Genomic DNA, 15,946 nt, shown 5'->3' with positions numbered 1-15,946 from the left:
GGCAAATGTACACTGAACTAAAACTATGTCTTAACTATAAGAAGAAGGAAATTCCATTCAGTGAAGAACCAACAATGCTAGATAGGACAGCAAAATAGAAGCACAAGGAAAAAACAGTTACCTTCTCAAAACCGTTCTTCAAGATGTGTTATATATGCCCATTACTCTGTAGGTGTGTGTGCACATCTTGTGTATCAGCTCAGGAGAGTTTTCCGTAGCAGTACTCGTACAGGCAGCCCTGCCCACCCGCCGTCTCCTTGTGCTTCTAATGGAGAGTATAAAGGGCAGAGTCACCCCAACCCTCCTTCAGTTTTTTTGCACCAAAATCCAAGTGATAGTATCTGATTAATTAGGGCACAAGGATGGGTCACGTAATGGACATATGCAACACATCTCAAAGAGCAACACTTACAAGAAGTTGAGCAACCATTTTTTCCTCTCGGGAGCGCCTGCATACATCCCATTACACTGTAAGAGACTCCCAATTATGCAAGGCAGTGGAGCTTGGAGTCTCATTGGAAAATGGACTGCAAGGACTGTTTTTCCTACTCTCCCATCTTTCTTGGTACAGTGATACGGCATACTGTCTAGGAAACGTATAGACAGAGGATCATGTTGCTATTCCTGCAGAAGTTCACAATAGGGACATTTCCCATGAACGCTATGGAGGCTGAATGCGCTCTGGATGAGTGTGCTGTCAACTTCTCAGGTGGTGCTATGCCCTTTGCAGCATGAAATAAAATAATTCAGCTGATAATCCATTTTGAGAGTCATTGTGCTATAACAGGATGACCTATAATTTGTTTTGCATAGAAAACAAAAAGCTGGGAAGAAACCCAAAAGGGCTTTGGTTCAGTGCAGATAAAGTCAAAGCTTGATGCACACCCAAAATTTCAGCATTTTTTCATCCTTGCATATACGTGGTTTTGGGAAGAAAAACACTGAACTAGGTATCCTGCAAGTCAAAGGCAGCATGTCAGTCTCAGGGGTACTGGCAAGGGACAACAGAAGCCAGGGACATCATACGGAACTTTATCTGTATAGGTTCCAAAGGTTTAGGATGGGTCTGATTCCTCCTCTGGCTTTGAGTATTAGAAAGTATTGGGACTAGAATCCCCTCCTCAATGATGGAGCTGGCACTTCTACAACTCTTAAATAACAGAGTCTACACTTCTTGTCTTATTACAGACTCTTGAGGGAAGTCCCTGAAAAGGGACTGGAAAGGGAGTGGATTGGGGATAGAAAAAATTGCTGGGTATATCCTAATTCCACTGTGCTTAGCACCCACTTGTCCAAGGTGATGGACTGCCAAGCATGCAAAAAATGGGATAACTTGTAACCAAAAGGAGGGGAAAGGCCAGTAAGGTCTGGACTGGTAAGCATGCTGTCCTTGAAAAAAAGGAGTCAAACATGCTGCTTTAAGGCTTGTCATTGCTGGGTGACGTGACTGAGGTGGTGGGAGACAGAAGACTCCTAAGACTGTTGCTGGCATTCAGAACATCAGGCTACTGGTAGGGGAAGAACTGCTGTCTCGGTTGGTATTAAGAATGATATTTTGTCCTCCTTGGGTATGTCTGCAAATGCAATAAAAGACCATGTCTGGCGCAGGTCAGCTAACTCAGACTTGCATTGTTAAAAACAGAAACACAGATGTTCGGGCTGGGGCTGGGGCCTGGACTCTGAAACCTCGTAATAGGGGTGGATCTCAGAGCCTGGACTCCAATCCAAGCATCTACACTGCAATTTTTAGCCCTGCAGCCCAAGCCTGAGTCAACTGACCCAGGCTTTGAGATTTGGCACTGCAGGTTTCTTATTGCAGTAGAGACGTACCCTGTGTGGCCAGCATGTAGAGGCTTACAGACTTAAGACTGCTCTGGAATCCTTTATTGCGTATAAAGCCTCATCCATCTTGGATGAGAATAAAGCACAGCCCCTGAAAAGGAGGCCCTCAATCCTGTACTGTACTTCTGCAGGAATCCACAACAACTGCAACCACAAATAACAGCGCACCGTTACTGCTGCCACGGTGTTGCCGTAGCTCTGGCTGTTGAATCTACCGCACCCCAGGAAGCCTGAAGAGCTGATTGAAGGGCCTGATAACCTTCAGCGACAAGAGACTGGAACTGGTTCCCTAGAGACTTCTGGCAATTTATTCACAAACAGAGATGTTGCCTCCCCGTTAGAATAGTCATACTAGTCCAATAAGGCCTGATGATTGACAATGTGGCGCTGTAATCTCACCATTGAATACATCTCTCCCCCAACAAGGTCCAGTTTCTGTGCAACCCCTTCTGTGGGGGTAGAACTTTGGCCCACCCTTGACAGTGTCTCTCATTTACTGCAGTTACTACTAGTGAACCTACCACAGGTTCTGAATAAACCTACTAGAGCCCCTGGGATGGAATTTGATATTCGCATTCAGTACGTTTAGCCATTGGTGGAATTGATGAAAGCGTTTGCCTAAGGTCTTGATGGGCTGCAAAATGACCTCACTGATAGAAAGGGCTACCGTTCCTGCCATAGCTGGGTACAGAATATCTATGAGCTTCTGGGAATTCTATGAAGAGAAGCTGCCATTCTTCTAAGGAGCTCTTCGTAGACTTTCAAGCCATCAGGTACACGGGAAGACACCTCAGGTACCTGAACCTCATCTGGTGATGAGGATGATGTATTCAAAGGAAACAAGGAAGAAATCTTCTGAAGTTGGTCTTCCACCTCCAAGGTCACTCGTTGCTCTGAAGCTGGTCGAGCTAGATCTGCTAATCCGTGTCAGCAAGTTGATCAGTATCAACAAAAGACCTCTCACAACTGTACAGAGAAGCCTCCCTTCTATAAGGGAGCAGCGATGTTCAACTTGATGCCTGGGACATCCCCCAAGGCATCAAATACAGCCAATGAGGAAACAGATATGGTGCTGGAACCCAGTTATGTTTCCATCATGCTTCCCAATCTCTGACTCTACTCTTCTCAGAGCGCTGTCTGAGAGTGCAAGAATGGGATTTGGAGGAAGCCCTGGACTCTCTGAAGTATGACACTTGGTGCTCTCTTTGGATTCTGTTGAACAATAAGAATAGTTGGAAAGTCATGGCAGTGCATTACTGGGAGGAGTCCTTAGAAACCGGGACTGGAAATCTAGAGATCGACAGAGAGGCTGACCATCAAGACAGAGTATCTCCAGGAGAGGGAGAGAAAACTGCACACTGATCCAACTGTGGTAAGGGTGACATGAAGGTCTTTTATGATAAAGAACTTTATTTCAAATTTTCTAGGCTCCACATTTCAGGAAAGATGTGGACAAACTGGAGCAAGTCCAGAGAAGGGCAACAAAAATGATTAAAGGTCTAGAAAACGTGACCTATGAGGGAAAAAATTTGGTTTGTTTAGTTTGGAAAAAAGAAGACAGAGGGGACATGATAACAGTTTTCGAGTACATAAAAAGTTGTTACAAGGAGGAGGGAAAAAATTGTTCCTCTTAACCTCTGAGGACAGGACAAGAAGCAATGGGCTTAAATTGCAGCAAGGGAGGTTTAGGTTGGACATTAGGAAAAAGTTCCTGACTGTCAGGGTGATTAAGCACTGGAATAAATTGCCTAGGGTGGTTGTGGAATCTCCACCATTGGAGATTTTTAAGAGCAGGTTAGACAAACACCAGTCAGAGATGGTCTAGATCAGAGGTGGGCAAACTATGGCCTGCAGGACTCTTGAGCCCAGCCCCTGAGCTCCTGCCCCAGGAGGTTAGCCCCTGGCCCCTCTCTGGCTGTTACCCCTCCCCTGCAGCCTCAGCTTGCTCCATCACTGGCACAATGTTCTGGGCAGTGGGCTGCGAGCTCCTGGGCAGCGCAGCTGCAGAGCCTGGCCTGACCTGGTGCTCTGTGCCGCACAGTAGCATGGCTGGCTCCTGCCAGGCAGTGCGGCTGCCTGTCCTGGTGCTCTGGGCCACCAGTGCTCCAGGCAGCATGGTAAGGGGGCAGGGAATGGGGGGGTTGGATAGAGGGCAGCAGAGTTTGGGGTGGTAGTCAGGGGGCAGGGCTGTGGATAGGGGTCGAGGTGGCCAGGGGGCAGGGAACAGGAGTTTGAATGGGGACAGAGGTCCCGGGGGGGGGGGCAGTCAGGAATGAGGATGGGGGTTGGATAGGGCAAGAGTTCTGAGGACTTCAGGGGACAGGGAGGTTGGATAGGGCAGGGATTCCAGGGGGCCATCAAGGGGCAAGAAACAGGAAGGGTCGGATATGGGGCGTGGCCAGGCGATGCCTGGCTGTTTGGGGAGGCACAGCCTCTGCTAACCAGCCCTCCATACAATTTTGGAAACCCAATGCGGCCCTCAGGCCAAACAATTTGCCCGTCCCTGGTCTAGATAATACCTAGTCCTGCCGTGAGTGCAGGGGACGGGACTAGATAACCTCTCGCGGTCCCTTCCAGTCCTATGATTCTGGATTCATGGCACTTAAAAACTTCAGAATCAATGAAGCAGATTTCAGCAAGGATCTTAAAAGATAAGTCTGTAGGTATAACACGACTGCTTTACCAGCAGTAACTTTGGCCTGTCTTCATGATCCCAATATGCCTGACTGAAGTCTCAAAGGCTAAGCAGACCTTAGGCAACTGCCTCTCACTGGGTAACTACCAATAAAAAAGTATTTACAATAGTACAAAAAATAAACTCATAAGATTAGGAAACAAGATTTGGATTTTGAATACCCACTATTTATTAACAAAAGGAACAAAAAGAAATCGGGACAGCTGTTTATCCTGTGCAAGAGTAAGCCATACATAAATTCTTGTGCAGTGTGGCCTAACACTTTTGTACCCTGTTTTAAACCCATAAAAGGGAATCTGGTAAATACATCCAAGCATGTGGGTATATGCAGAGGCAATTCTGAAAGGAAAAAGGCTGAGCTGAATAAATGGAGGCAGGCAAGCTGTTGGGAGGGCTTTACCGATTATTTTTAGCACATATGGCTGGTAATATCTAAAGACTCTGAAATGTGCAAGTGGAACCAGGTAACACGATTGTTAACTTAAACTGACAGTTCAGTGCAAAAACAGGAAAGTATTAAAAACTGTTTTCAGGGGCCTGTGACCTACTATTAAGAGAAAAATTCAAACAAAACTGTAGCCATCTGAACTGAAACACCATTGTGGTATACCTGTTAACTCATTCACTTCCATGTCAAGAGTCTGGCAATTTCATCTCAAATGCTAGAGGATCTTTCAAAGTATGAAGCAGTCTAAGAATGATAGATTTTATACCTATCTAGTATTTATGACTAGATTAACCTATAATTAATTTGGCCAGCAATCTACAACAGATCAAAATTCAAACAGGCAATAAGATTTCTTATAAGTGAACTACAGGGAACTTCCAGAATGTTTCTATGGAGTTTGTGTACTACGGAACTTCCTGTCATACACATGAACTTCTGAACTTCTAACTTCATAAGGTCCGTATGTTGTTCTTTATAAGAGTAACTTGTTGGTACTAGATAAAAGTGCACCTACAGTGCAAGCCTAACCTGGGTAACACCTCACATCTAACTGTCATGAGGCGCTGTTTTAGCAGTTTTAATTACAATTGAACTGTGCAACAAAGCAGCAGTATGTCTGAGGAAGGACAGGATGAATCATTCTCCATAACAAACTAACTCTTTCTCCCCCACCCACGTAGCAGAAAACATCTGATAATATGTTAGTTTAACCCTCAGGTTTATTACTAACTACTAAAACAAAGAGATAGCAGTTTGAAGGGAATGGGTAAAGGAGAAGGGAGAAGAGTTTGTAGTAATTGCAAGAACGGCTCCTTATCCTACAGTAACTTGTTCTTTGAGATGCTCTCAACAACGTGTAGGCCACTGGAGGTGCGCGTGTGTTTCATGCGCACAAGACTGGATTTTTTTTTAAAAAATAGCAGCATTCACTGGGGTCACACAGTTCATGTTACTCCTCAAGCTCTTGTGTGAGGGCATTAATCAGCAAAGCAATCACGATCCTCTCAGATAAAAGCCGGTGGTAGCTAAAGACACCCAACACAGAGATGGAGGGTGGGCTATGGGATCCAGTGGTGACAACTGGATACATATAGTATGTGTAATTTTTCTCCCAATGCCAAATATAGTTTTGGGAAGTCAATATGCAATTCCGATGATTCAGGAGAAATTCTGAAACTACTTATGGGGCATATCTCAGAGGAGGTCTCAGCACCACATTGTCCCTATGGAATGTTGTACTGGGAGCGTCACCCATGAGCACGTGATGCTCACTTGCTGTTTTGACCAAAGTGATAGCCACTAGAAAGACTGTTTTCAGAGTGTGGTGGGTACAGGGAGTACTTAGAGGCTCAAAGGAGTGTCAGCAAAAATACACTGACATCCCAGTCAGGAGTAGGTTCTCTGGATATGTATGAAGTAACTCTTTTGGCAACTTCACTACAATGAGGTGAGAGAAGTCCCCACATGACTTAACAGGCAGGTGATAAGCTGAAGTTGCTGCAAGGTGGACTTTGACAGAACTGAGTGAGAGACCTGCCTGCTTGAGATGTGTTGGGTAATCAATGATCTTAAGTATAAGGCCTGGGCTGAGCGTAGATCATTTTGGACAGCCCATATCGAGAATCTCTTTGACTTGAAGTAATTTGTTCTTCTGATAGATGTTTTCTTGGTTTGAAATAGGACTTTTGAAACTATAGGGAACAGTCTGTCCTTTGTGCTCAGACAGTGAACAGCCACGAAGTCAGGTGCAGCGATTTCAGGTCTCGATGGAATAGATGGCTGTGATTCTATCGCCTGGAAGCTGGATGAACAACTACAATAGCTTTGTGAGCCAGATCTCCTTTTGTCTGTACAGAACCACCAGAATGACTGCGGTTTTGTCTCTTAATTTTGGAAGTCACCCTGGGAATCAAGGGCATCAGTGGGAAGGCCTACAGCAAGCCCCTGTTCTACTGCAGAAGGAAGGTATTGAGTAGTGATCCTGAAGTCAGGCCTTTTTTACAGCAAAAGTTCTGGCATTTTGGGCTGTCTGCAGTGACTAAAAAGAGTCTATTGGCAATAGGGCCAGTATGACCATGGTGGCATGCTGAATGGGTCATGTTCTGGTCAACCAGTTGCCCTTAATGCTTGTGTAAGGTCAGTGCCCTGTGGTAAGGTTGTCCTGGGCCAACTCCGAAGTAACTTGTGAATGGTAGCAGGGAGGCCTCTCTGCTCAAAGCCAGAGAAAAAGCACAGATCGGAGATGCTAACAAGTAATGTCATTCCTCAAATGGTAGTACTGAAGAATGAGGTCTTTGCTCTGGTTTCAGTGCCTGGTGCTGCGTTCTTGCTGATGTTGTCCTTAAGGGGGATCCCTCAGATTTCATGTGGGAGTATCTTGGTTCTGAATTCTGTATCAGTGCCAGAGCTTTTGCAAACACCAATGTCAGCAATGTCTGTCCTCTCGACACTGCTCTTTGGTGAGGGACTTGTTCTTATCCTTAGAGAAGTGATGTTTCTTCTTTCCTATTTTTGAGCCATGTCTGGTCTCAGCTTAGCCTTCTCTTTCAGTTTCACCCATACATTCAGGTGCTAGCATCAACTTTGGCACCAAGTGATTGCTGGAGTCAATTGTATTGATGCACTGGTGTCATAAGGTTTTCTTTCCTACATTCTTCTCCCCACCTTGAGTGTAATGTCTGCTTCAATGAGCACTCAGGATGACCCCTCCTGCATACCTTAGAGTTGGAAGCTCCTTCACATCTGAGGTAATACACATTGATTGCTCCAGCAAGTGAAGTTTGAGACATTCTTCCCTTGACTTACAAGTCCTCAACATGAATGATTTACACATCACATACTTATGGATGCAACTTTTCCCACAAACAGGAAAAGCATTGGATTATGACCATCAATGAATGGATCAGTCCCTCACAGGTTAGAGAGAGCTTAAATCTGGAAGGCTTGGAGTCTGCTGCGGTGGCTGGGGCAAAGCACCTTGCCCTACTATGCAATGGAGTATACAGGAAGTCTTGCTGTCTCTTCCCCCTTCCCTGCTTTATTTTCCAAGAACATTAAAATCAATAGAAAAACACACAAAGAAGTGAAGAAGGAATCGTCACAAAACACAACTAATGCGGAATTAAGTTTGAAGCTCCAGGAAGCGTAGCTGGTCTGACACATGCCCGGTTCCATCTCATTGCCTCAGGCAGTAGGAGGGAACTAAGGGAGAGTCAAGGCTGATCCAACCTTTATACCCTCACATGGGAGCAAAAGGAGGCATAGGCTGTATGCATGACCTCAGACAATGCTATTCAAAAGATTCTGATCTTGCGTGTATGAGGTGCATATACACTTACAGTAGGATCCACAATGACACACTCTCAAAGAATAAATCTGGTTTCCTTCTTAAATGAAGCTCAGTGGCTGGAGGACATATGCATGCGTGTAATTTTTTTTTTAAAATACACACTTTGGAAATGTGGCCATCTAAAATTCCATAGCACAAACTTAAATTTTGTTTAGTGAACAAAAAAGCATGAACCTCTCTATCTACTTTTTCCATAAAGCTTTTGCCCTCCAGTCCCTGATCACTCACTGTCCTTTTCCTTCAACTATTTTGCTCGTCTCCCTTTTCAGATCTCCTCTCACCTGGACTATGAGGACGCCACCTCTCACCATCCCTCCGTGGCCCAGCCAGTCTCCAGCCTCCATCATCATCTTCCCCATTTTGCTCCTCCCTGAAGATGCGCCAGTTCTCGCTCTCAGAGCGAATAAACTCGTGTTTCCTCCCTGTTGTTGTTGTCCCACCTTCCTCAAAATTTGGTCTCACTGCAAAGAAAACAAGCATATAAATGAACATGCAGTCCAATCTGAGGACAGTAGAAACACATATAGCTTGTAACTTGTATCTGGAGCCATCACAGAAAAACATCTAGTCCCAAGAGTCTTCAGCAGCATTTGAGAAGTGAAGCTTGGATAGATCAATGGGAGCAATGCATTTAGAGATCAAGAGGAATGGAAATTCATGGGGGAGAGCAAGGAACAGTGAAGGAACGAACAAGGGAAAAGGGAAGAGGAAGAAACTGGGAGAAAGGCAAAGATGAGAAGTAGAGGTTAAGCAGGGCATATGGACAATAAGGGCAAAAACGAAAACACAGTGAAAAGCGTGTGGAGGGAGAGGAGAGATTGGATTAACAATGAAAAGACATTACATGCTAGAGAAAAAACTGGAATGAAGATAAGCAAGAGAAGGAAAGCACTGTAAACATTTATTTTTAATATAAATTAAAACGATTAATTGTTAGTTGCACAGTATGTACACAAAATCTTTTCGGGGGGGCTATAAAACCACCTTTTATTAGAATCATTTATCTATAATCTTTTTGGTGCAAATATATAGTATTGGTGAATTTGAGAGTGTCATTGTAGACTTATGGGCTGAACAAAAAAATACTGCTGTACCTCCATTACCCTATCTGGCTCTTGGATGAATGGGATTTGAAAATGAGATTGACAGCTGTGGGTGAGGCAATGAGGAGAGGAGTAACTGTATTCAAGTTTAAGAAACTGGCAAAGAGGGTATAAAATGTTGGTAGATCTGGGACCAATCATCCTTAATCTGAACTAGGGAAACATTTAAAATGCACAGGAAAATAGGAAACACAGATACTTAGCGAATACCAATATATCCAAAAATAGTTGGTGTAAAGTTTTACACAAAGGTATCCACATGGGCATTTGGTGCAGGATTACCCCAATGTTTATGTAGTGGTTCAAATATTCAGACAGACTTGCAGCTTTCAGGTACAGCGCTGGGTCATTTCAATTCAAGACTGAGTATCTATGTGCTTCTAGTAATTTACAGTCTTGAGCACAACACTCCTCCAACCAGTTTGAGGATGTCTAGTCTAAGCACTGTTCTGCATCATTTCTTGTATTCTGTTTGTCCTGTTAACTTCAGAATTCTTACGAGACATATCGATGTGACACACTAACTTCCTACTATTGTTAGCACATGCTAACCTGGATGTGTTTTGATATTTATAAAAAAGTATCAAATTTTAGTGGTGTGAAAAAGGTAGGTTCATTTTTCCATGTACATCCAAGATCCCTGTATGAAATCATCATGTCAAATATTTTAGGAGAGCTAATATTTGGTGAAGTTTGTATTTTATTTTGCTATTTTTTCTTACCATAATGAACCTGGAAACATGACCCCACCTGATGTTTCTGAAGAACAGAAAAGGCCTTTAGGTCACCTCCTACAAGATATCCTAAGATGATACTCTAAAAACAGTATCACTTACGAATATGTATAGGTGTTTACAGATTCCTCAGCCTGGCAGTCATTACTAACAAGAATATCATGAATATCTAGATGCAATGATAGGGCAAAGGGCAGGGTTCTATACTAAGTCATGATTTTCATAGGTAACCCATCTTGCCGTCACCATCTGCATGTGGATCTGTCTCTAAGGACTTCTGGTGATCACTTCACCTATCCCCATTGCCAGTCACCCAACGCCGCAGGACTTTTATGGGTAGGAGTAGGAAAAAAGTTCTTCCTGTGAAAGAAGCTTGCACATGAGTAGTTTAATGTGGGGGAGCTGATGCACACCAGTAGCCACATAAATCTTAGCAGAAGAGGCCCATGTGTCTGGTGGCAAGGAGGTCCAAGACGACCGGGGGGTTCTCCTCCATTGAAGCCTTTGTCCACCTTCACAGCTGTTGAGAGGTGATCCTGCTTAATCTGCCTTTTCTGGTATTGACGTCTTATACTAGGTTGTGCTGCACTTCGTCTAGTACCTTGCCTTCAACCTCACCATCATGGGTGACCCTACCAGGAGTACATGACTCCAGGCAGCATCGTTCTTAGGGTCTTAAGTCTACGCAAGCTTCTCCATCACATCAAGGTAGCAACTCAGGTATGTGCCCCTGGACTGGGATAGGGGGTTATTTTAAGCAACAGCAGTCATGACTGAGCAGGCCCTTTTAGGAACCCCTCGGCTCACCCCATACAAGGAAGGAGCTAGGAAAGCTGCCCCAAATATAGGCTATCCCACCATACCTGACTGGATAAATGTGTCCAGAGGGATCATTCCCAATGCGGTTGAAAAACAAAAAATGTTTCTTGCAACTTGGAATATTCTTGCCTGACTAGACTAATCAAAAAGTGAAAGACCCAAATGCAAAACAGCAACTGTTGCCCAAGAATTCTCAAGGTACAACATCGATATTGCTGCTCTCAGTGGAACAAGATGTATAGATGAAGGCCACTTGAGGGAAGAGGGCGGTGGTTACACTTTCTTCTGGAAAGGAAAACCATCAAGCGACAGGCCAATACATGGTGTTGGCTTTGCAATCAAAAATCTTCTAGTCAACCGCCTGACTGAGCTCTTCATTGGCATCAACAAGCGCCTTATGACCCTCCGCATCCAATTGGTTAAGTCATTTGCCATGATCATCAACACATATGCACCAACTCTTGACACCAAAGAACAGAAGGATTCCTTCTGCACTGACCTTAATAAAATTTTGTCATCCATTCCAAAAACAGGTAAGATAATCTTCTTTGTGGACTTTAATGCAAGAGTTGGCCGAGATTCTAATGTATGGAATAGCACCACTGAGAAGGAAGGAGTGGGCAAGACCAATTCCAATGGCATCCTTCTACTCAGCAAATGTGCAGAGCACGACCTTGTGATCACAAACACCATCTTCAGACAAAGCAACTAGTACAAAACAATTTGGCAACACCTCTGCTTAAAACAGTGGGACCTCCTAGACTATGTCATTGTAAGAACACAGGATCTAGGAGATGTCCAAATCACCTGTGTCACGAGAGGAGCAGATGATTGCTGGACTGACCACCACCAGGTGAGGTCAGTCATGTCCATCAGGATTGCACCAAAACACAGAAAGCAACACAAATCTCACAGACGGCAATACAGCATCCAAAGACTTCAATCCTCAGTGTAAGAAGAGAACTTTCAAACACTCCTCAGTGAAAAACTAGCCATATGCACACCTGGAAATGACAACACAAATGTCGAAGAAGACTGGGAAGCCCTAAAACAGATCATCCATGAGGTTTGCAAGGAATCCATTGGCCTTGCTACGCGTTGCCATCAGGACTGGTTTGACAACAACACTGAGACAACATCCCTTTTGGATCAGAAGAGAAAAGCTTTTCTGCAACTGGCAAAAACAACCACTATCCAGTCAGAAGCAGAGCTTTCCCCATCAGTTCATTGCTGAAGTTCAAAGGAGGATCCGAGAAATCAAAAATAAATGATGGGAGGACAAAGCAAAAGAAATCCAAACATTCGCTGACAGACATGATATGCAGAGCTTTTTCTGTGAGACAAAGACCCTGTACAGACCAAGCTCATGTGGCCTCACACCTCTGAGAGCCAAAGATGGTACTACCCTTCTTAAAGATAATTAATCCATCAAAGAGTGCTGGAAGGAACACTACCAAAAGCATCTAAACAGAGAATCGACTGTGACCGACAACACCATAGACTCCATCCCTCAGCATCCACACTGGGAAACTCTTGCCAACCCACCAACACCTGAAGAGGTCTGCAAAGCAATTAAACAAATGAACAATAAAGCCCCAGGTCCTGATGGCATACCAGCTGAAGTACTGAAAGTGGGAGGAGAAATACTGCCTAACAAGCTTCACTTGCTGCTCCTCAAAATCTGGTGCACTAAATAAATTCCTGCCGACTTACGTAAGGCTAACATTGTCGCCATTTTCAAAAAGGGAAACAGGGCTGACTGTGGCAACTATCAAGGCATTGCATTCCTGTCCAGCGCTGAGAAGATTCTTGGTGGAATCTTTCTGAATCACCTGCTTCCTCTTGCAGCGCAAGTATTCCAGAGTCCCAGTACAGCTTCAGACCATCACGAGGCACAACCAACACAATTTTGCAGCTAGCCAGATCCAGAAAAAAGGTCTACATCACCACCAGGAGCTGTATATAGCCTTTATCAATCTGACCAAAGCCTTCAACTCTGTCAAACGGGAGGCTCTGTGGAAAACCATGTCAAAGTTTAGCTGTCCAAGCAAATTTATCACTATTATAAAAGACTCCTCCTCCATGAGCAGATGGTTGCCTGCATCTTGTGCAGCAGATCTACCTCTGAGCCCTTTTTCATCCAAACTGGAGTAAAACAAGGTTGTGTGCTGGCACCCTCTCTTTTCTCCATTTTCTTAGCAGCTATGAAAACACTAACCCAAGACAGTCTACCACAGGGCACTGGCATCCAATATCGGATTGACAGCAACCTCTTCAACTTTTCTTGTCTCTGTTTCAGAACTAAAGTAATATCGGCAACAATAACCAAACTCCAGTATGCAGATGACTGTGCCTTAGTTGCACACTCAAAGGAGTATCTTCAAACAGCCCTCAATTGCTTCTCTGAAGCTTAAAGAAGCCTCAGGCTAACTCTGAATATCGGCAAAACAAAAGTTCTCCACCAGACAGTCCCCAGTCAGTCAATCAGACCCAGCAAGAAAGATCCGTATCAGCAAAGAAGAACTGGAAAATGTAGAATACTTTGTCTATCTTGGCCTACCACAGAAGGCAGAAAGACATCAAGATTCAGCACAGAATTCGCTGTGCCAGCCTTGCCTTTAGCAGACTGTCTCACCGAGTGCTCAACAATCACATCATCATCGGAACACATACTAAACTTTCAGTTTGTAAAGCGGTGGTAATCCCAACTCTCCTCTACGGTTGTGAGATGTGGGAGATCTACAGAAAATATCTGAAAAACCTGGAATGCCAGCACAAAAAACTTTCTTCAGAAGATCCTCAACATAAAGTGGAAGAATCATCGCACTAATGTCAGTGTCCTCACAGAGACCAATATCTCCAATGTTGAGGCTCTGATTATCCAGCACCAGCTGAGGTGGAGAGGTCACTGTGCGCATGCCTGATGTATGCTTACCAAAACAACTGCTGTTTGCCCAACTATCCAAAGGAAAAAGGAAACGAGGAGGCCAAAAGAAATGCGTTAAAGACACCCTCAAGATAAACATCAAGAGATTGACATCACACACTGGGAGACGGCAGCCCAAGATAGGGATAACTGGCAAAGACTTGGTCAGAGAGGGAACATCGACTTTTGAGGAAAATCGCTTTGACCTGGTCACAGAAAAACGCCAGAAAAGGAAAGACAATGGTCACGCAGCAAATGCAGCCCAACCCTGTCTTCCAACACCAGCTGCAATATCTGCTAATGAGCCTGGAGTGTAATGTTTTGAGGACTGCTCTTAACTGCAACATTTCTAATTGGTACTAATGGGCTATATGTTCTGTTACGTTCATAATAGATTTTGAAAATATTTGCATATATGTATCCATATTTATCATTCTAGTGGTTTTAGCCCCCTCTTGATTAAAACTATAGTCAAAGAAATTACAGTTTTCCTGCCCATTGCTTTAAGAAAGGCAATGATTTTGTTTTCAAATACTGACATAATATCAGTGATAAGTTCTCCATTTAATTTACAAAAAATCAAAAATTTATTTCTAACGCTGCTCAAAACACACAACACCTAAGAGAGTTGACAAGGCATGATCTGGTGTATGTTTTAGGGCTGCTTACAGGGACAGAATGACACTTGAATGACCTTGAAGAAAGGAGATGATGATTTTACAGTCTTGAATTTCTAGTGCAGTACACATGTTTTAGGGATGAGGAAAGTGTGTTCAGGAGTAAATTCTGGTATTGGTATCTTTCCAAGCATCTGTAAAAGCTGGTCTAGATGGTTACATTATGTGACTGCTTTAGTGCCACACTCCTCAATTAAACAGTAAAGGGAACACACCACAACCTTGGTTAAGTCTCCATGTACCAGGACAACACAAACAAGCCAGTCAGAAGGCAGTAACAGACTACAAGGACTAAGGACGCTGATTCATAGACTCTAGGACTGGAAGGGACCTCGAGAGGTCATCGAGTCCAGTCCCCTGCCCTCATGGCAGGACCAAATATTGTCTAGACAATCCCTAATAGACATTTATCTAACCTACTCTTAAATATCTCCAGAGATGGAGATTCCACAACTTCCCTAGGCAATCTATTCCAGTGTTTAACTACCCTGACAGTTAGGAACTTTTTCCTAATGTCCAACCTAAATCTCCCTTGCTGCAGTTTAAGCCCATTGCTTCTTGTTCTATCATTGGAGGCTAAGGTGAACAAGTTTTCTCCCTCCTCCTGATGACACCCTTTTAGATGCCTGAAAACTGCTATCATGTCCCCTCTCAGTCTTCTCTTTTCCAAACTAAACAAACTCAATTCCTTCAGCCTTCCTTCATAGGTCATGTTCTCAAGACCTTTAATCATTCTTGTTGCTCTTCTCTGGACCCTCTCCAATTTCTCCACATCTTTCTTGAAATGCGGTGCCCAGAACTGGACACAATACTCCAGCTGAGGCCTGACCAGCGCAGAGTAAAGCGGAAGAATGACTTCTCGTGTCTTGTTTACAACACACCTGATAAGTATTAAGGATTTGGCAAAAAATGACCCTTAACCCTATCTATCTCTACTAAGAGACACTGCTCCATTTTGAAAGTCCAACCAATCAAAGATCAGGAAAAAGTCTCAGAAGAGAGACAACAGTGAAGTTACTGAAGTGTGGAGTAATGTGGATCCAACACAAAAATGTACATATAGTTTCGATAAAGTTCAAATTTTCCACAATATTAGTAAACTGAATTTACATACAGTTCCCAGACCCCATCTTACTGGGTTGAAATTACTTAGTATAGCAATCAGGTTTTCACCATGGCTTTTCTAAGATGAAAAGAATAAAATGTAAACTATGGCCTTGCCTTGGACTAATTGACTGGACTTCCTGAGGAGAAGGAGCAGTAAAAGGGCACCTGTGTTCATGTTTGACACAAAGCCAGCAACGGTGTTTATGGAAAACTTCAGAGAGAGCAAACAGGCATCCAGCCAACAAA

General features: G+C 43.8%; 1 protein-coding gene across 10 annotated transcripts in view; it reads right to left on the bottom strand.

Moving 5' to 3' along the window:
* The window catches only part of GIGYF2 (GRB10 interacting GYF protein 2), a 155,843-nt gene that overhangs the window by 51,111 nt on the left and 88,786 nt on the right, over positions 1-15,946 (bottom strand). For 8 of the 10 annotated variants that reach the window (XR_007775958.1, XM_050965306.1, XM_050965308.1 and 5 more), the window contains one exon: positions 8,616-8,795. The exons of the other annotated variants lie outside the window; for them this stretch is intronic. Coding sequence is in view for 7 of the 8 variants with exons in the window: in XM_050965306.1 (XP_050821263.1) it covers positions 8,616-8,795 (180 nt within the window). In the remaining variant the exon portion in view is untranslated. The remainder of the gene's footprint in view (positions 1-8,615; positions 8,796-15,946) is intronic. 10 annotated transcript variants of the gene reach the window in all.

This window comes from Gopherus flavomarginatus, chromosome 8 (assembly GCF_025201925.1).
Source record: "Gopherus flavomarginatus isolate rGopFla2 chromosome 8, rGopFla2.mat.asm, whole genome shotgun sequence".
Lineage (NCBI taxonomy): Eukaryota > Metazoa > Chordata > Testudines > Testudinidae > Gopherus > Gopherus flavomarginatus.
Note: the sequence above shows the minus strand (reverse complement) of the source record. Positions and strands in the feature narration are given on the sequence as shown.